The sequence below is a fragment of the Lissotriton helveticus genome, chromosome 7 (genome assembly GCF_964261635.1).
Source record: "Lissotriton helveticus chromosome 7, aLisHel1.1, whole genome shotgun sequence".
In the NCBI taxonomy this organism is placed as follows: Eukaryota; Metazoa; Chordata; class Amphibia; order Caudata; family Salamandridae; genus Lissotriton; species Lissotriton helveticus.
Window position 1 is genome coordinate 1,948,706,303 of NC_136068.1, and position 21,285 is coordinate 1,948,727,587.

General features: G+C 48.2%; 1 protein-coding gene across 3 annotated transcripts in view; it reads left to right on the forward strand.

Moving 5' to 3' along the window:
• Positions 1-21,285, forward strand: part of LOC144770960 (uncharacterized) — an 86,062-nt gene that overhangs the window by 39,923 nt on the left and 24,854 nt on the right. For all 3 annotated transcript variants that reach the window (XM_078655814.1, XM_078655813.1, XM_078655815.1), the window contains exons 3-7: positions 3,378-3,488; positions 6,837-6,953; positions 7,130-7,240; positions 12,584-12,697; positions 17,000-17,104. In XM_078655814.1, the coding sequence (XP_078511940.1) occupies positions 3,378-3,488; positions 6,837-6,953; positions 7,130-7,240; positions 12,584-12,697; positions 17,000-17,104 (558 nt within the window). The remainder of the gene's footprint in view (positions 1-3,377; positions 3,489-6,836; positions 6,954-7,129; positions 7,241-12,583; positions 12,698-16,999; positions 17,105-21,285) is intronic.

Here is a 21,285-nt window from a genome sequence, read left to right on the forward strand (position 1 = left end):
TTATAAATACAGTCGGAAGGAAAATATTTTTCCGTCTGTATTTATATGTAAAAATCCGTTTAACCGGAAAACCGGGAACCTTAATTATAATATAACTGCGCACAGCCTGCAGCACTGCAGGCCTGGAGGCCATGCCAGGGCCTTTCAGTACTGGGGCCTACCAGTACTAGAGTAACATGACGCAGTTCTGCCCTGGCATTATTACATTATTATGGGGGGCCATGACGAGGACTGTCTAATATGTGCTGCACTGCGCAGCGTCACACAGCACATATTAGACAGTGACTCACCATGATGATCATGGCCCGCCGTAATAATGGCAGGGCAGAACTGCGTCATCATGATGTTACTGGTAGGTCCTGGTGGTGACACAGTCATCATGGCCCGCGCCGCCGTAATTTTCCACGGGCCACAACAACATGATGCATATTATGCATAATTTAAACATGCAGTGCTGCGCAGGCTCGTGTAGACTAAGACTGACTCTTGTCGGTCTCGTACTCACTCTCACTCACAGTTAGTAGGCCTCCCAGGCAGCCATTGGGCAACGTCGCAACGAGGTACTTAGTCTCACGGTGGGGTCCGTGTGCCAGTGCTAGTCCAGGCAGGCTCAGTACTGGGCAGGCTGACTCTCTCACACTCATGACTCGCGCTTTGAGTCCGTCACCAGACGCTCACACACTGACTCTGACTGTGTGTGCAACGAGGTGGATCATGGGTGGCGCGCCATGTGACGTACCACGCACAGAGGAGGGGGAGCACTCTGACTTCCCAGAGCCGAGAGAGCGGGGCTGAGGTGAGGACCATGACCAATCACTGCACGGCCTTACAATAAAGCCATGCAGTGATTGGTCAATATACCCCTGCATGCTCCTGGACATGGCCAGACTCTGCCTTGTAACTAAGCAGCCAACTCAGGCACTGCTAAGCCTAAAGCAGCGCTTGGATTGGCCTGGGGCAGGAGACCATGCCGCTCCCTGGGAGGCCGTAGGGCTGCGGCTTCGACCCATCCCCCCCGCCCCCCTATGCAATTTACTATAGTGAGAGTGGCAAGATTGCAGAGACTGCATAGGTCAGGTTAGCCAGGGTAAGGCACCCTGCCAACCCGACATTCTCATTTATGCTGCACTCACTGGTCTGACTCCGGGAATGCCATTGCCGGTATGCCGAGTTGCTCCCCCGGATCCCCCGGCCTCAGTGACGTCACAGTAATGGCATGCCTGCGGCTGTGAGACAGCTGAGGTGACTGCTGCTGTGCGTGCCGTGGGCTGAAATTTACTAAGTGCTGGGCTGGACCCATGGGGCAAAATAATCAGTGGGGCAACGCCCAAACGCCCCCACAAAGGAACCGCCACTGTATGTGACATGTGTGTTTTAAAGAGGAAAATCCAGTTTAATGAAGAGCTGTGAGCTTTGCACAACAAGTACTACATTCTGCAGTCGCATGATGCATTCCTGTGAAACAGGATTAAGATAAGAGGTTGTAAAACACAACCTGTTTAACATGATTGTATATGAAGTGGCACAAAGTAATTTCTTATATTTATCTTAATGTTGGCATATGTGTGGTACATGGGTGAAGAAGCTCCATCATTCAACGTTTCACATTCAACATTAATCTTCTTTACAAAATTGTTGCCCTAAAAAGATTTATTTTCTGGGAGAGACTGTGGTTGAAGCCCCAACCAAGAGTATCTTAAGGGGATAATGTCATTGCACAGACATAGCTAGTTGCTGTGGTAAAGGTGCATTGGACACCAACTCACTCCCGAAGAATGTCATGGGAAGGATCGGAAAGGGGAAAGAGGAGCAAAAGGTGGTCCCTCGATTCAGGAGGTGCAGAACGGAGATAGGCAAACGTACACAAGGATTGTGCGTATCTTGATGGAAGTTCTCTAGAGCCTCTTGTGATTTTCAGCGATTGTATCTACTCCAGATGGTTACATTTTAGATATGTGAGTTGTTTAAGTGAGATAAAGTGGAAAGACGCCAAATAGTGTTTTGTTTTGTGTGCAATAGATTTTGCACTTATTTGTGGCATTGTCAATTGATGAGAACGTTTGTTATGTAATGCTATATTGAAATATGTCAGAGATGCTGTGCTTTTGGGATGACACCCACGGGTATTTGTTGCGCTTTAGAAATGTTTAAAATAAATAAATAAATAAATGTGTTTAATTGCAGACCTCCTGATTCTGCCTGACCTCATGTCCTCCTGGTTTGCATTTTTCTATTTCCTTGGCCATTCCTTTGGCTTCCCTTCTAATCCTTTTAGGCCTTCTGATCGAATGTTTGCTGCTGGCAAGTGCGCTTGATGAGTTTGTTATATTTAGTTTTATATATTTTAATGTGCTTGTCCACCTTGCTCGCTCTTCAAGTGGTGCTGGTATAAGGGAGGATCAAAGGACTTGCCCCTCCGCTTGCTCCTGGCGAGGGGGGTCTGTGCAGTTGTTCTGGGAGATTTTGATAGCTGTTGTAGCACCGTTCAAGAATGAGCCCCTACCAATGGTCCGGTAGGCCACGAGGGTCCCTGCACGACGCAAGCTTTAAGCACACCGAATCGCCCTAAGTTGCAGCAGCAGCTAGTGGATGGCAAGTAGGGTCTGTGAGGTGTGTATCTGAAAAGTGAAGTGGGAGAGTGGAGAATGGTCCATGGTGCTCCTGACCCACAGAGACCCCCAGTAATTTTACTAGAGTGAATTGGGCCGCTACTGTGGTTTCTGCAAGGGTTCTGTGCTCAGCGGCTGCCTCTAGTCTTTAAGTCCCGCCACCGCTCTGCCACCTTACCGTCTTTCAGCTTCGCATGCAGCCCTCTAATTATAACTGCTGCCGCTGGATGCGGTACGGCATGGCGGGAGTGAATGCAGATGGAGGACGTCAGCGAAAAAGTACAGTGCAGAGCAGCACCAACGTCCCTCTGTGCTCACGCTGCTTCACTGGTTCACCAGGGGAGTGGGGCCCTACAGGTGCGCGCAGGCCACACTCGGTACTAACCGAGCTGCCTCCTTTTCCCCTGGGGCAGGCTCTCCGCAGCCACCGTCTAACAGCAGCCACACTTCCCTCTGTTGCTGTCACCGCACTCACCGGTGAAGTCGGCGAAGTCGAGATAAGCCGGGCTCCTTTTCCGACCGGGCACAGGTCTCCCCCTGTCCCCGGTGAACATTTGCGGGTGAAGTAAAAAAAAATTGAGCCGATCTGGACAAAGCTCCTGCAACATGCAGTGCCACTGTATGAAATTTCAATGTATTGCAAAGATTTCAAAGTCACTTGGCTTACGTGCTGACAGTTGAGTTGAATGTGTGCAGATGAATTCGAGTTGACTAGATAGAAATAAAATTAAAAAAAAGACTGCTGATCTCTTCTGTCTTTCATTACAGGCTATCAGATCGTCCACCCTGATAATTTACTCCAGATTTACAAAGCAAAGGATGCGTATGTGCCGGTTTCCCGGGATGCAGAGAACACTAACCTGCCGGAGCCCGTATTGTGTAAGTTGGTCTCCATGGATCATGCATGTGGTGCTGGAGCCTGGATTGTGTAAATTGGTCTGCGCAGATAATGCATATGGTGCTGGAGCCTGGATTGTGTAAGTTGGTCTGCGTAGATCATGCATGTGGTGCTTGAGCCTGGATTGTGTATGTTGGTCTGCGTAGATCATGCTTGTGGTGCTGGAGCCCAGATTGTGTAAGTTGGTCTGCGTAGATCATACATGTGGTGCTGGAGCCCGGATTGTGTAAGTTGGTCTGCGTAGATCATGCATGTGGTGCTGGAGCCCGGATTGTGTAAGTCGGTCTGCGTAGATCATGCATGTTGTGCTGGAGCCTGGATTGTGTAAGTTGGTCTGCTTAGATCATGCATGTGGTGCTGGAGCCTGGATTGTGTAAGTTGGTCTGCGTAGATCATGCATGAGCTGCTGGAGCCTGGATTGTGTAAATTGGTCTGCGTAGATCATGCATGTGGTGCTGGAGTCTGGATTGTGTAAGTTGGTCTGCGTAGATCATGCATGTGGTGCTGGAGCCTGGATTGTGTAGGTTGGTCTGCGTAGATCATGCATGTGGTGCTGGAGCCTGGATTGTGTAAGTTGGTCTGCGTAGATCATGCATGTGGTGCTGGAGCCTGGATGGTGTACGTTGATCTGCGTAGATCATACATGTGGTGCTGGAGTCTGGATTGTGTAAGTTGGATCTGCGCAGATCATGCTTGTGGTGCTGGAGTCTTGATTGTGTAAGTTGGTCTGCGTAGATCATGCATGTGGTGCTGGAGCCTGGATTGTGTAAGTTGGTCTGCGTAGATCATACATGTGGTGCTGGAGTCTGGATTGTGTAAGTTGGATCTGCGCAGATCATGCTTGTGGTGCTGGAGTCTGGATTGTGTAAGTTGGTCTGCGTAGATCATGCATGTGGTGCTGGAGTCTGGATTGTGTAAGTTGGTCTGCGTAGATCATGCATGTGGTGCTGGAGCCTGGATTGTGTAAGTTGGTCTGCGTAGATCATGCGTGTGGTGCTGGAGCCTGGATGGTGTACGTTGATCTGCGTAGATCATACATGTGGTGCTGGAGTCTGGATTGTGTAAGTTGGATCTGCGCAGATCATGCTTGTGGTGCTGGAGTCTGGATTGTGTAAGTTGGTCTGCGTAGATCATGCATGTGGTGCTGGAGCCTGGATTGTGTAAATTGGTCTGCATAGATCATGCTTGTGGTGCTGGAGTCTGGATTGTGTAAGTTGGTCTGCGTAGATCATGCATGTGGTGCTGGAGCTTGGATTGTGTAAGTTGGTCTGCGTAGATCATGCATGTGGTGCTGGAGTCTGGATTGTGTAAGTTGGTCTGCGTAGATCATGCATGTGGTGCTGGAGCCTGGATTGTGTAAGTTGGTCTGCGTAGATCATGCATGTGGTGCTGGAGCCTGGATTGTGTAAGTTGGTCTGCGTAGATCATGCATGTGGTGCTGGAGCCCGGATTGTGTAAATTGGTTTGCGTAGATCATGCATGTGGTGCTGGAGCCTGGATTGTGTAAGTTGGTCTGCGTAGATCATGCATGTGGTGCTGGAGCCTGGTTTGTGAGAGTTGGTCTGCGTAGATCATGCATGTGGTGCCGGAGCCTGTATTGTGTAAGTTGGTCTGCGTAGATCATGCATGTGGTGCTGGAGCCTGGATGGTGTAAGTTGGTCTGCGCAGATCATGCATGTGGTGCTGGAGCCTGGATTGTGTAAGTTGGTCTGCGTAGATCATGCATGTGGTGCTGGAGCCCAGATTGTGTAAGTTGGTCTGCGTAGATCATGCATGTGGTGCTGGAGCCTGGATTGTGTAAGTTGGTCTGCGCAGATCATGCATGTGATGCTGGAGCCTGGATTGTGTAAGTTGGTCTGCGTAGATCATGCATGTGGTGCTGGAGCCTGGATTGTGTAAGTTGGTCTGCGCAGATCATGCATGTGGTGCTGAAGCCTGGATTGTGTAAATTGGTTTGCGTAGATCATGCATGTGGTGCTGGAGCCTGGTTTGTGAGAGTTGGTCTGCGTAGATCATGCATGTGGTGCTGGAGCCTGGATTGTGTAAGTTGGTCTGCGTAGATCATGCATGTGGTGCTGGAGCCTGGATGGTGTAAGTTGGTCTGCGTAGATCATGCATGTGGTGCTGGAGCCCGGATTGTGTAAGTTGGTCTGCGTAGATCATGCTTGTGGTGCTGGAGCCCAGATTGTGTAAGTTGGTCTGCGCAGATCATGCATGTGATGCTGGAGCCTGGATTGTGTAAGTTGGTCTGCGTAGATCATGCATGTGGTGCTGGAGCCTGGATGGTGTAAGTTGGTCTGCGTAGATCATGCATGTGGTGCTGGAGCCCGGATTGTGTAAGTTGGTCTGTGTAGATCATGCTTGTGGTAGAGAGGGCAAGGCCCGCGCGGCCCATGTACCTGCTTCTCGTGCAGTGAATTTTAACTTGCGCCGAGACGCCTACGGGTAATTGCATGCGCTCTATAAATGCCATTAAATAAATAAATAAATGTCATGGTTTCGTTTTTGGTTTTCCTCTAGCGTTCTTTGGATTTGTCTTTAAAGGATGGGGATACTTGAAAAGTTACTTTACTTCTGTACAGAAGCCTCTGTCTAAACGCTCTCAAGGTTGACCTGAATTCATGAAAGTCTGAGTGAGTGGCTGAAACTAACTTTTTATGCATTCCAGAGAGCGGGGTGGAAATGGAGTGGTTTTGAACTTGATTGCAAAACCACAGGAGAGTGTTCTTACCTGCGCTGAGGAGCACATGGTATTCTTGGAAAGGTATCAGGGACTTCAGCATGTCTGATTGGCCAGAAGTCAGGGGCCACTTCTGAGTGGGTGCCTGCAATATGTCAGACTGGCTGAAACAGTGGTATGTTTCAGCAGTTTGGCGTTCATGTGACTAATCCCTTTGACCCAGATTCAATAGGATGTTCTGATACACCACATTCTGACTGGAGCAGTTTTGTACTCCTTGGAGACTATAGAGTGCCCTCACTGTAAGGGAGTATCCTGTGTGATTAGTTGTGCATTGTGCTTCATTGGGGGTCTCTACCCTCCTAATGGCGGAAACCCACCAGGTGCAGACTGCATGTTTGGGGGATTGATGACTGGTCGTTTTCTGCACCCTGAGACGTGACAGCAGCTTATTTCCAAAACAAACTGCGTTGTTGACCTCTGCAGGAAGGTGCTCGTGGCAGGCTGTCACAATCTACGTCATTTGCACCAACCAATCTGGCTGAATGTTTCCAGTAGCTGGTGCACGAACATGAAGAGGTTGAATGCTGCTGTCCGGTTCAGGCTGGTTTCAGCTGTTGTGTGTAACCCTGTCTGTTTATCTGTGCAGCATCTCACCCGGACGCCATTCCTGATGTTTTATTCAGGATCTCGTACAAGGAGGGGTCAGACTGTGGAGCACGACAACACTTGGATGATCCAGGAGGCGGCATCAGTTCCAGTTCATGTGAGTTTGATATTCGTACAAGAATGCAGTCAACCTTCCAGGCATCGCAGCAATCTCATTAGGCCGGTAGCAGCGCTTGGCCTTATCGCTAGGCGCTGTTAGAGATCTGCGTTCTCGCCCTACACTTTGGTCAACAATACCATCTTTAACACCTCATATGTCTGCCTTATCAACAGGTTTTCCAGTTGTGACTGCTGCCTTCTCATTAACAAAGGAACAAGAGTTACAGCTGTATCCCATGCACCAGCAGAAGTCTCAGCGCAGAGAGAACCGCGACCGTGCCCCGAGTGAGTGACAGTGGTGGCCACAGAGTGTATCTATGAACCCTTCCTAATGCATGTGGACTAGAATCCTAGGCTTGGCCTACTATTACATTGAGTTTTCACTCACACAGGCAGTAGAAAGAACAAATCCTATTATTCAGTTAATTATGTAGCACCTTAATCTGGGCTGACGACACAAATCCTTATACTTTTACTTGCTCGTAAAGTCCAAGCAGCTCAATGTTATCAAAATATTTACATTTACTGTTAACTTGCTGGGAACCTTGTCTGAAACTGCACCCTCTCCCCATCGCAGCCCCCTCCCCACAATCCCAAAAGGCCTTAAATTTAACTCTTTTGGTGGGGATCCAGCTGTGGCAGGAAACCATCTGAATGTGCCTGGCTCAGTCCGCATGACCCCGATACTGGCCTCCTTTACGCAGCTCCAGCTCACCAGGAAAGCTGAGCACCAGGCGAACAATGCCACTGCTTGTTGCACTTATTTTTAAAGACAGTGGTCCTTAGACAGGAGGGAAATTTTGGGAGAGAATGAATATAGACCAAATGGAACTATATTTTTAAAGGAAATGTCCAGCCGGACAATTTATTATCTTGATGAAAGTAATCACAAAGCAATAATACAGAGTGTGATAGAAGTGGGACACCAGCCGATGTCCGACTAACACACTGGGGAAACACAAACAAAAAGGAAAAATGGTAGGCAATATCGGGTCATCTTAATATCATAAATCATAACACAGATAATCCACAATATACACATATGCAAGAACAATTCGTGTCAGCTATGCATTTAGTGCATTTAAGGTCGACGTTTCGAACCATACAAAATATCGGTTCATCCTCAGGACAGAGAATAGTTGCCTAAAAAATTTACAATCACAGTTGTGCCCACAGTGTGGTGTTGCTGAAAAGTTCAGTGCAAACGTAATGTTTGAGCAATAATCAATGAATAGGTCCAAGGCAATTGTTAAGGTAATCAGCGGGAAAATGCCCTCGATGAAAAATCTGACAATATGCAAAAGCAGGTCCGCAATGGGGGTCCTTGCAGGCGTGACGACCGCTGATTACCTTAACAATTGCCTTGGACCTATTCATTGATTATTGCTCAAACATTACGTTTGCACTGAACTTTTCAGCTACACCCCACTGTGGGCACAACTGTGATTGTTAATTCTTTAGGCAACTATTCTCTGTCCTGAGGATGAACCGATATTTTGTATGGTTCGAAACGTCGTCGACCTTAAATGCACTAAATGCATAGCTGACACGAATTGTTCTTGCATATGTGTATATTGTGGATTATCTGTGTTATGATTTGTGATATTCAGATGACCCGATATTGCCTACCATTTTTAGGTCTCGTGACCTACAATGCGCGCAAGCGCATTGAGGGAGCGAGAATTCAAGTGCTCGAAATCCTCGTCAAACCAAGGGCTTCTTGCGCTGCGGTTTTCTTAGAGTTCACGTGAATCACGTGACAAAACAAGCACGCGCATTCACGGCCGCACAGCACATCAAAGGGCTTCGCCCAGCGTGCGCTCTGCGGCTTCTCCTCCCCTAATGAATCATGGCCGGCCGCAGGCCGGCCGTACTTTCAGTTTCCCACACGTTCTATTTATTCTCTCACCCATCGTCTCACGTCCTCTCTTTGCTTCCCGTTGTCCCATCTATCATTTGTTCGTTCTATCACTTCCTCGCGTTTTCTTTTCTCTTTCTCATCTTTTCTCTACTCCTCCTTCATCGTCCCCTTATTCATTGTCTCACTGTCCTTTGTGTCTTTGCCTCCAGCTCCTGTGTTCCTTGGCCCCTCTTTTACATCAGCCCCTCAGTCCTTTCTCCTTAATTTACCCCACACGTTCTATTTATTCTCTCACCCATCGTCATTCTCTTCTCACAGTGAACCCGTGAGCCTTTCCTCAGGTTTGTTCTCGCGCCCGCGCCAAGAGACACCACGTTCAGAATACAGGAAGAGAGCAAACACCCCTGCCAGGTCCTAGTTGTTTATTCTCACTCTCATACCACAGCATTCCCCCCCCCCACCCCCCGCCTCCGACACTGGTCCCAGCCACCATGAGCCAAATCTGAGACTTACCACGCTGTGTCAGGCCTAGAGGAACAGAAGGTTCACGGGCTTCCGGGAAACTATGACGCAGCGGCGCCATCCGCCTCCTTTCTCCCTTCCCTCAATTGAATCATGGCCGGCCGCAGGCCGGCCGTACTTTCAGTTTCCCGGCCGGCCGCTCTTAACGCTTGTTTCTCTTCATACCCATTGTCCTCTCTTTTGCCTCCTCTGCCCGTTTATCCTTTCGCTCAGCTTCCCTTCGTGCGTCCTCTCTTTGCTTCCCGTTGTCCCATCTATCATTTGTTCGTTCTCTTGCTTATTGCTTTTCATTCCTGTTTTCTCAATGTTTTACTTTTTTCCAGTTGTCTCTTTCTTCTGTCTCTCTTTACTGCTTCTACCTCTCTCAGTCCAGGTTAAAGACTGACGATTATAATAAAATATAGTAGCTCCTAATGCAGTGACTCAATATATACAGACGGCACTGTCGTCAACGAGAGGATGGAACTGCTAGAAGACACTCTCTCTGTGTCCTAGTTATTTGATACTAGCATGGCACTGTTCGCCAGAGCCTCGCACCGCAGGGAAAAGTTGACCCTGGGCCCTGCGCAAAACTGAAATTGCTGGAATTGTCTGAGCAGTTGGCATATGTGACATTGCCAAAGTCTTAGCGATCTGAAAGGGTACTGCTAAAAGGAGTTAACGCTGCTGTAACCAGGCGCGGCATGGTGCACTGCCAGGGAAGCAGCTGACACGCCGGGGGAGGGTGATTAGAGAGGGGTTGTTGGGCCATAACACCCGGCTGCCATACACTCAACACTAGCAGAAGGTCACAACACTTCACAGTGAGTCACTGGCAGGGGCCTGCAGAAAAAGAGCGGAGAAGTGACGAGAATGCGCTGCGATGCGCGAATCCAGTATGACTATTAAACAATGGAAATGATACTTGCAAAGTGTGCACCTCTCCACCTCCAAGTCGCTACTGATGGGCTGTGTCAGAAAATAGGCCTAGAGCAAAAGTTGCCCTCATTAGTTAATCAGAGAGCGGAAAAAGTGGCCCATGTTGGCAAATTGTGACAGTTTCAACTTTTAAAGAAACCGAGTATAATAGTTTTGCAAGGTATGAGAACGCATTAATTTGGGCTGGCTCTAGACAATGCTAGCTGAAATATCAGGGAAACCAAGAGTAACAAGCACTGGCGTTGCCAATAGGTCTCGCAGTAGGAAAGTTGGAGCTATTACAATTGCAAATAACAATGCCTTTTATTTTTGTTTTCTTTTTTAAAAATTAAAGGGCTTTGTCATTTACAAAACCAACAGCTCCAACTTTCCTACTGCGAGACCTATTGGCAACGCCAGTGCTTGTTCCTTTTTGTTTGTGTTTCCCCAGTGTGTTAGTCGGACATTGGCTGGTGTCCCACTTCTATCACACTCTGTATATTATTGCTTTGTGATTACTTTCATCAAGATAATAAATTGTCCGGCTGGACATTTCCTTAAAAAATATAGTTCCATTTGTTGTATATTCATTCTCTCCCAAAATTTCCCTCCTGTCTAAGGACCACTGTCTTTAAAAATAAGTACCTACCCAAGGTCCTTAGCATATTGCGCCCTGGGTTCCCTTGTTTTGTTTAAGTAACTGCTTGTTGCACAACAAGAGCATGTCAGTAGCACTGTAGGTTGTTGGTGGAGTCTGGGGTTTCAAAGACAAACATATTTTATTCCAGTCTCACAATGGCTGTCACTTCAAATGGTCTAGAATAATCCCTGTAATTTCGCTCCCCTGGAGTTCTGTTACCGGGAGTCCCCGTTTTCCTGGGAGGGGTGAAATAGCTCAAAATTGTGAGTATTTGGGGGATATGTGGGAAAGGAACGCGCCCTGCTGGCTCCAGCTGCTTTCCCGGGTATTTCACATTGAGGCTGTTTGCAGCAGGTGAAATGTCTGGGTGAAACTCCATGGAGCAGCGATATTTCCACTATACTTACAATGCCTATAGGGCCGCATTGTAATTATCAGGTCAGTCGAACTGAGGGCCTGTGTGGTTTAGTCACCTTCGCTTTAAGCGCACTGTAGATTCCAGCGAAAGCTTTGGTGTTGTCAAGTGTTTCATGAAACCAATGCAGTAAATCATAGGTACATGAGAGGTGGGGGGTTCCATTAAGGGGGTGCCCTCTGTACTTGTATTTGTAATAATATTATAGGATGCCTCATAAGTCCCATGGGTATCGCGGTTGCTGTCTTCCCTTTCCTGCCTATGCCCTGGCTCGGCTATTTGCCTTTCCTCTCTGTGCAGAAGCCACATCAAAGCCGAGCCTGGCTTGTGTCTCGTTTGAATTCGCATGCATTGAAGGTAACAGGAAGGGTCCCTTGTACTCACCTGACCCAGAGGCCAGGCCTTGTCAACCGAGCCATCATGTGGTCTGAGCGCAGCGACACTTGCACGGATACTGTGGGCCAAAGCCACACATCTTACAGAGACGGGCTTCCTGCCAACCCCGAAGCCTGTCTCGTGTTAGAGAAGCCACGACCCGCCACCGGTATCTGATTGGACAGATTCTGGTTCCCAGTGCGCGGCCTGAGAGTGACAGCGCCCCCTGTGCATGATTAGCATGGTGCGCATGCGTGAAGGAGGCTGGAAGCTTTGCTTGACACCCCCCAGAGGAGTAGAAATGATACCAGTTCACTGTGGTCAAGACTAAGCTGCAGCAACCCAGGAAAAGAAGCCGCGAGACCGTCTGGCATGTAAACAGTCCTCTGTTTCCTGCTGGCAGAGCCCCCAGCTCAAAGACCAGCTCATTAGAGATTTGGAGCGGCAAGATTGACGGAACCCAACAAGCCTCAGCTGTGACCCCGTCACTCCTGATGCACCAGTAATAACCCTGAGGAATCCTAGCGTTGGCCCATGAGCGTGTGTACACTCTCTCAGGGTTCAGTATGTGACTTATGACTGTTTCTCTATCAAAAAATACACTCGTCAGAACTTTCGTGGAAATCATGGTAGTGTCTGCTGGTTTCGTGCCCGATTCCAGGCGTCCCCGGTGCCTACACTGCAGCCGAAGCCTGAAGGGTTCTGTCAGTGTGAGAGGACGGTGACCAGTAGGGTTGATGAGGAAGTAACGTCTACTCTCATCCATCATGAAAAAGGCTCCACCGTTCAGTGCAGGCAGTACCCCCTTCAAGACTATTCACACTCCTCATCTCTGTTTGATTAACTCCTGTTTTTTTAAACTGTGTTTTGCAGCTCACCACTTTTAGAACTAAAGGTAATGTTTTTCGTCTTATACAGCTGGATTTCCTGTCTGGGAAAGAGCAGTTTCTTTGGAAAATGAGGACAAGTCAATCCTGACTTCCAAGGGTTTCCCCTACGCAGGCAAAGAGAGCCACGCGGAGCCCAGCTCAGGTAAGGAAAAGTACTTGTTATGACAGAGGTAATGAGTAACTACTTAGCAACAAGCTCCTCTCTGTTTGCGTTAATCCGTTGCCCACGGTTTAGTCATAGTTACCCCCTTCTTCAGAAGCATCATTTGTGATTTAGCTCCTTCTTCATGGGTGGAAGATCCAGTGAAAACAAACAAGCACAGATGTGTGTTTGTGCCCGCCTTGCGCGGGGTGCAGAAATGGGCACTAAACCCGTTCTGACCTGTGCGTCTGCCAGTCCAAGCCACTCAATCATCATTCAAATCTACTAATATCGGATATTCTAAGTCATTAGCTTGTGCATAATAATCAATATTTCTCTCCTACCTACTTCATCCGTCCTCCTTATCAGGCGTGTGGCTCTGTACCCCTGCCAGTGAAGTGCCCCCCGACGGGTACCTCAGCACACATCTGTGCCTGTACATCATTTGTAAAGCTGTGCCAGGCCCTTCGTCCGCTCCTGACGTGTGCCTGTGCATAGAGCTCAGGCATGTGAACTCCTACCTGACCCTATGCCAGGCACCTCATCCGTGCCTCTGCATAGAGCTGAGGCATGTGAACTCCTACCTGACCCTATGCCAGGCACCTCATCCGTGCTGTGCATAGAGCTCAGGCATGTGAACTCCTACCTGACCCTATGCCAGGCACCTCATCCGTGCTGTGCATAGAGCTCCGGCATGTGAACTCCTACCTGACCCTGTGCCAGGCACCTCATCCGTGCTGTGCATAGAGCTCAGGCATGTGAACTCCTACCTGACCCTATGCCAGGCACCTCATCTGTGCTGTGCATAGAGCTCAGGCATGTGAACTCCTACCTGACCCTATGCCAGGCACCTCATCCGTGCCTCTGCATAGAGCTCAGGCATGTGAACTCCTACCTGACCCTGTGCCAGGCACCTCATCCGTGCTGTGCATAGAGCTCAGGCATGTGAACTCCTACCTGACCCTATGCCAGGCACCTCATCCGTGCTGTGCATAGAGCTCCGGCATGTGAACTCCTACCTGACCCTGTGCCAGGCACCTCATCCGTGCCCGTGCATAGAGCTCAGGCATGTGAACTCCTACCTGACGCTGTGCCAGGCACCTCATCCGTGCGGTGCATAGAGCTCAGGCATGTGAACTCCTACCTAACCCTGTGCCAGGCACCTCATCCGTGCCTCTGCATAGAGCTCAGGCATGTGAACTCCTACCTGACCCTGTGCCAGGCACCTCATCCGTGCTGTGCATAGAGCTCCGGCATGTGAACTCCTACCTGACCCTGTGCCAGGCACCTCATCCGTGCTGTGCATAGAGCTCTGGCATGTGAACTCCTACCTGACCCTGTGCCAGGCACCTCATCCGTGCCTCTGCATAGAGCTCAGGCATGTGAACTCCTACCTGACCCTGTGCCAGGCACCTCATCCGTGCCTCTGGATAGAGCTCAGGCATGTGAACTCCTACCTGACCCTGTGCCAGGCACCTCATCCGTGCCTCTGCATAGAGCTCCGGCATGTGAACTCCTACCTGACCCTGTGCCAGGCACCTCATCCGTGCTGTGCATAGAGCTCAGGCATGTGAACTCCTACCTGACCCTATGCCAGGCACCTCATCCGTGCTGTGCATAGAGCTCAGGCATGTGAACTCCTACCTGACCCTATGCCAGGCACCTCATCCGTGCGGTGCATAGAGCTCAGGCATGTGAACTCCTACCTGACCCTGTGCCAGGCGCCTCATCCATGCCTCTGCATAGAGCTCAGGCATGTGAACTCCTACCTGACCCTGTGCCAGGCGCCTCATCTATGCCTCTGCATAGAGCTCAGGCATGTGAACTCCTACCTGACCCTATGCCAGGCACCTCATCCGTGCCTCTGCATAGAGCTCAGGCATGTGAACTCCTACCTGACCCTCGGCCAGGCACCTCATCCGTGCCTGTGCATAGAGCTCAGGCATGTGAACTCCTACCTGACCCTGTGCCAGGCGCCTCATCCATGCCTCTGCATAGAGCTCAGGCATGTGAACTCCTACCTGACCCTGTGCCAGGCACCTCATCCGTGCTGTGCATGGAGCTCAGGCATGTGAACTCCTTCCTGACCCTGTGCCAGGCACCTCATCCGTGCCTGTGCATAGAGCTCAGGCATGTGAACTCCTACCTGACCCTGTGCCAGGCACCTCATCCGTGCCTCTGCATAGAGCTCAGGCATGTGAACTCCTACCTGACCCTGTGCCAGGCACCTCATCCGTGCCTGTGCATAGAGCTCAGGCATGTGAACTCCTACCTGACCCTGTGCCAGGCACCTCATCCGTGCCTCTGCATAGAGCTCAGGCATGTGAACTCCTACCTGACCCTATGCCAGGCACCTCATCCATGCCTCTGCATAGAGCCCAGGCATGTGAACTCCTACCTGACCCTATGCCAGGCACCTCATCCATGGCTGTGCATAGAGCTCAGGCATGTGAACTCCTACCTGACCCTATGCCAGGCACCTCATCCGTGCCTCTGCATAGAGCTCAGGCATGTGAACTCCTACCTGACCCTGTGCCAGGCACCTCATCCGTGCCTCTGCATAGAGCTCAGGCATGTGAACTCCTACCTGACCCTATGCCAGGCACCTCATCCATGCCTCTGCATAGAGCCCAGGCATGTGAACTCCTACCTGACCCTATGCCAGGCACCTCATCCGTGCCTCTGGATAGAGCTCAGGCATGTGAACTCCTTCCTGACCCTGTGCCAGGCACCTCATCCGTGCCTCTGCATAGAGCTCAGGCATGTGAACTCCTACCTGACCCTGTGCCAGGCACCTCATCCGTGCCTCTGGATAGAGCTCAGGCATGTGAACTCCTACCTGACCCTATGCCAGGCACCTCATCCGTGCGGTGCATAGAGCTCAGGCATGTGAACTCCTACCTGACCCTGTGCCAGGCGCCTCATCCATGCCTCTGCATAGAGCTCAGGCATGTGAACTCCTACCTGACCCTCTGCCAGGCACCTCATCCGTGCCTGTGCATAGAGCTCAGGCATGTGAACTCCTACCTGACCCTATGCCAGGCACCTCATCCGTGCCTCTGCATAGAGCTCAGGCATGTGAACTCCTACCTGACCCTATGCCAGGCACCTCATCTGTGCTGTGCATAGAGCTCAGGCATGTGAACTCCTACCTGACCCTGTGCCAGGCACCTCATCCGTGCTGTGCATAGAGCTCAGGCATGTGAACTCCTACCTGACCCTGTGCCAGGCGCCTCATCCGTGCCTCTGCATAGCTATTTGATATGCAATGTTCTGCCGGATCCTGTACTCCCTCCTTGATATGTGGGTGCACACCATTTACCACCTCTGTGATAAGTGCTTGTACTCAAAGCTAAGATTTTTAATAATCTGGCAGACTCTCAAATCCCCCCCAATATGCGATTTTGTATTGTAATTGCATTTATATAGCGCCTATTACCCCTGACAAGGCGTCAAATCGCTGTTTCGACGAGTAGCACACTACTCTGGAACCCATAAAGGATTAGTGTAGTGAAATATGAAAGTGATATAAGTGGTGGATAGGTTAGTCAATTATTTGGAGTGAGAAGGATAACGGAGGGATAGAAGAGGGAAAAAAGTTTGCATTTATATCGATCTTGTTACCCGTGATGGCGTTTTGAAACGCTTTTTTGGCGAGTAGCACATTACTTCGGAACCCATAGGATTAGTGTTGAATCAGTATAGTGAAACATGAAAGTAGTTGGCGTGGTGGATATGTTAGTCAGTTATTTGGATTGAGAAGGGTTGGTGATGCTGGTCCTCTGTTAAAGCGCTCTACAGTCACAAACTATATTTAAGCAAGTTTGCTCGGGGAGAGGTGCTCTCTTCCTGCTGTAGAGGCTCCTTTGCTCCAGGTAAGTTGTTTTGAAGTGGTGTTTGGATATGAAGGACTCGGAAGGAGGAGTAGCTGGGAGCGCTGGGTTCACTGATATCAAAGGACAGTTCGTTGTGAGGAATTTTAAGCGGCAAGTGACTGAGCTGCCAGGGTCACAGGAAAGAGACTAAAGACCAAACACAGTTAGATATTTATTATTATATCAGACTTGGTCCGCCCCTCCTTCCACTGTGCCGGACACAGGTATTCTGTATTTAACGTCATCCCTGATCCCCCCAGGGCCGCTGATGGACCCGGACGCAGCTGTTTGATATTCAAACTTGCACGGGAAACTGCAGAGCTTTTTGAGAGAATTTTGTTTGGTGACTGAACACGATTCCTGTTGTCTATATTCTGTTTCAATAAATTATATACAATAATACTTGGCTTCATCTTTTCATTACCAGGACGCACGGCTATATCTGATGTGGTTTCATCAAACATAGAGGAAGAGAACGATGACTGTTTCATTGAGCAGGACTGCGAGATTATCGACATCAGTGCCTCAGAAGGTGAGTTCATGTTATGAACCCCTTTAAAACCTGTTAGCCTCTGGTGCGGTCACTCCCCCCTTCCCACCTGTAATTCCTTTCTTTTGTCTAAACGGACATGCCTTGATACAGACTCCACACCCCCAATTAGGCCCGAAAGGGACCAGAGACACCCTGTGCGAAATGTCTCTAGGGCCACACTCTTATCCCGTCTGAGATTTCGGATTGGTCAGTACCTCTTCCAGGAATAGAACTTTTTAGCAGAGAGCAAACAGGAAATATCAAACGATTTTGTTGAATGGGGTCAATCCAGCACTAGAACCCAAGCACTGGTTTCGCCCTGATTGGGGTTCTTCAGGCGGGTGCAGTTCGGTTACATTGGCACAGTTGTTGTTGAGTTTAATATAGCACGAACTCGGCCCAAAGGTATCGGGGCGTTTTACATGAGCACCAGTTGCGTTACAGACGGGCAGATTTATTTTTTAGGCGCAGGGAGATTAAGTGATTTGCCAGAATCACAGGAATTTGAGCGTCCCTGTGGAGACTCAAACCCGCTTTCCCAGCTACGAGGTCGACCGCTCTAGCCGTTAGACCACACCTTCTAACAGTGACCATTGGACCCACTCCTGGACTTGCCCTGCCACATAGGGCGTCACATCAAATACACAAAAGGTGATGAGAGGAAAGCTCACAATAAGGCAAACACCTTTAAAAAAGCAGAAACGTTTACACCAAGCCTTTTCACTATAAATGATGACAGATTTTCTAGGTGGAGACTCATTTAATAATCAGCTGGTCTTCTACTATTTGTTCTGTGGGTTGGGGGTCCTTTTCCATTTACTGTCAGTAGTTTGTTTCCTAGCATCTTTGAAAAATACCCATTTTAGCTCCATCTTTCATCACACTTATGTGAGACCTTCATGGGGATCACACTTTTAAAAAGGGCTCGCTGTAAGGCTCTTTGTTCTTGTTGATCATATTTAGGTATAGCCTTCGAGAATATCACCCTCCAACGACTAGTTCACCATATTTTTAAATCTCAAAGTCTTTATTACAGCATGAAGCCCCATTACTGGCCCTGTGTGGCAGGTTGTCTACCTTCTTTGAAGAAAAGATGTTAACAACTCAACATGGCTTTGATGCCAAACATTCCGAACCAAGCCAGCCAGGAGAGGCAAGTCCACTTACCCAATCCACGTTTCAGTCGATTGCCTTGCTGCAATTGCAGAGAGCTATCCTTGCTTGTAAATCCGGCTCCCCCGGACCCATGCCACCTGTCATTTTGCATTTGGCCGTTCATATTGTGAACCCAGTCATAAGTCAGATTCGAAATACTTCAATTTCTCTGGCTGAAGCCCCAGGGCCTTGGAACGTGGCAGTCGTCAAACCACTCTTAAAGAAATCTCTGGCGGACCCCTCGATTCTGGCCAGTTTTCAGCCTATTTCGCTACTTCCTTTGCTGGTTAAAATCTTAGAGAAGATTGTGAATGTTCAACTGACCATTTGATTGGAAAATTTTAAAGCCTTACATTCTTGTCAATCTGGGTAGAGACCGAGGCACTCTACAGAGTCTGCCCTGCTCAAAGTCTCTGCTGAGACTATCAAGATAACGCTGGACAACTGCAACAACGCTGTTTTGATCCTATTAGATCTAACAGCAGCGTTTGATCTGATTTCTCGTCCTGTACTTCTTCGGCCTCTTCTGGATATTGGTATCACCGGCAAGGCCTGGGCTTGGTTTAAATCTTTTGACTAACAGGAAACAATTAGTGTCCATTGGACAGTTCACATCGTAAGAAAGATTGTTAGCCTTTGGTATCCCTCAGGGCTCATCACTTAGTCAATCTCTATTTAACATTGGCTTGCCCCTTTGAAAACTTAGATTATTTCCTGTGGAATTTCAACCACTTCCAATGCTGACCACACAACATTGATTCTATTTCTGTACGAGAATTCCTTGGGGTCCAAACATAACTTTTGAGAAATGTTTTACAAGTATTATTCAGTGGATAGAAAATAATCACTTAAAATGTAACACTAATAAAACAGAAATTCTTTTGTTCGTGAAGTCTAACTCGCTCTCCCCCACGATGTGATGGTCGGATTCTGTGCCTCCTCCTCCATCCACAATAGAAGTTGCAACAAATTTGGGAGTGAAATTTGCCAATGCACTGTCTTTTCAGCCACAAGTACTATCAGTAGCCGGGATGTGCTTTTCATTGATTAAATATTTAAAAACAATCTTTGACTTGCTCCCTCTAGCCGCAAAGTGAACAGTGGCCTTTGTTCTGATAACTTTGAGGCTGCATCATTGCAACAGCTTGTATGCAGGGAATCAAAGGAATTGCTTCATAGACTCCAGTTGGTTCAAAAGTCAGCCGCCAGTCGCCATTTTGATGCTTAAACTCCCTAGATATAGTTCTTCGTCCACAGGAGTTGCATTTGCTACCTGTGCACACGAGGGTCTTCTTCAAAACTCTTGTTCTGGTCTTCAGAGACTCTGCTACAACTTGCCTTTTTGAGATTTAAATCCCTAGGAGTCAAATCCTTCATGGTCCTAGGATCGAATGCCTTGAAGCAACTTCCAGGACTGCTTTGGTTCATTGCGAACAAAGCCAGTTTCAAGGAGTCTTTCTCTCCTTCGTCCCCTTCTGTATTTTCTCTTTTCCTTTCTTGTTTCTTTCCTGTTCTTTTCATTGCAGAACGTTTGTTTGAGTTAGTGCCAGGATGCTCATGTTTGAGTGATCGTGCACTCTAAAAGTACTGTATTCATTCATTCATTCATTCAATGATGGGGTTGTCTTGAGAGTTGGTCCCTCATCACCTACCTTTTTTTCCACAAACAAAGTGACAAGTTGAGATCCTTGTTATAATTTTAAGCGCTTTTATTTTCAGTGCTTGATTGAATACTCAAACTAACTTGTAAATATAAATTGGAAATCAAGGCACACAAAATGTTGCCAAAACATGTTTTGCATAATACAGTGGGGAGCGCTGATCTGCACTCCACTTCCAGTCGCACTGCTAATTGGATACTAGATCCTAAATTAATTGACCTTTCACTTGATTTCAAGGTTAATCCTCTTTTTTATAGTCCACAGTGTCATTATCAAGTTATCTCCGCTTCAACCGTTTGTTACAAATCCACATATATCGTAAAGTGCATTCTGTTCTGCTTCACATTATCACGTGTGCCCATCCGGGCCTCTTCGGGCAAAAACGATCACTCGATGCACAAAATAATTCAGAGCAGCCATTCTTTATTAAAACCCAATGCATTTCGGGCAAATTTCCTGCCCTTCGTCAGGAGTAGCTGTTGAAATGACAATTGCAAAAAAAAAAACCATCATTACCATTACATCCTCTGATTCGCAAAGTTACCAGTGTACACATCAATATATACCGAGTAATTTTATCTTTAAAATTCTGCCAAAACAAATGTGAAACATCCCGTTATTAACTCCCTCCCCTATGGAGGCCAAAATGTATAATACCACCCGTGTAAAATCCCACTTTTGCTCAAATGTCAAACTAAATAATACTTGGCCTTTAGGTCAAATAATTTAGGATCTAGTATCCAATTAGCAGCGCGACTGAGAGTGGAGTGCAGATCAGCGCTCCCCACTGTATTATTATTCAATTTAAGGTGCACTCAGGGCAAAATGCACAGCCCGGTTTGGCACGCAACGCGTAAAGTTGTTAAAATAACGGACTATATGGATGAACATGGAGTGCATACCACCTCTTGTGATGTTTAAAAAACATGTTTTGCGACTTATAACACTAAGTGACCTCTTCTTCACAGCACAATTTATATAATTCTGTGTACTACTAAGTTTATAATTAAAAATATATTCAGCCGAAGGATTACAATATTCAAATCAACAAGTTATTTTTTTCATTCACTTTCCAGCAGTGTTAGGTTGTGAACTCTGTTACAATTTAACAACTCTTCCCCGTTATTCTTCTGGGGTTAGTTCACTCGATGCTTTCAAGGAGAGAGGTGTGGCGCTGCGGCCAGGGCGACTGACACTGGAATCTGGGGATCACAGTTCGATCCCCGGCGCCGACGGCAGATTAACCCAGCGCCATGTGACTCTGGGCAATAAATTGCTTAATCTTCCCGACGGCCCCCAGTGCCTGGAGACCCTTACGTGTGATTGTTTGCGCTTTACAAATTATTTTTATAAGGAGGTAATGGA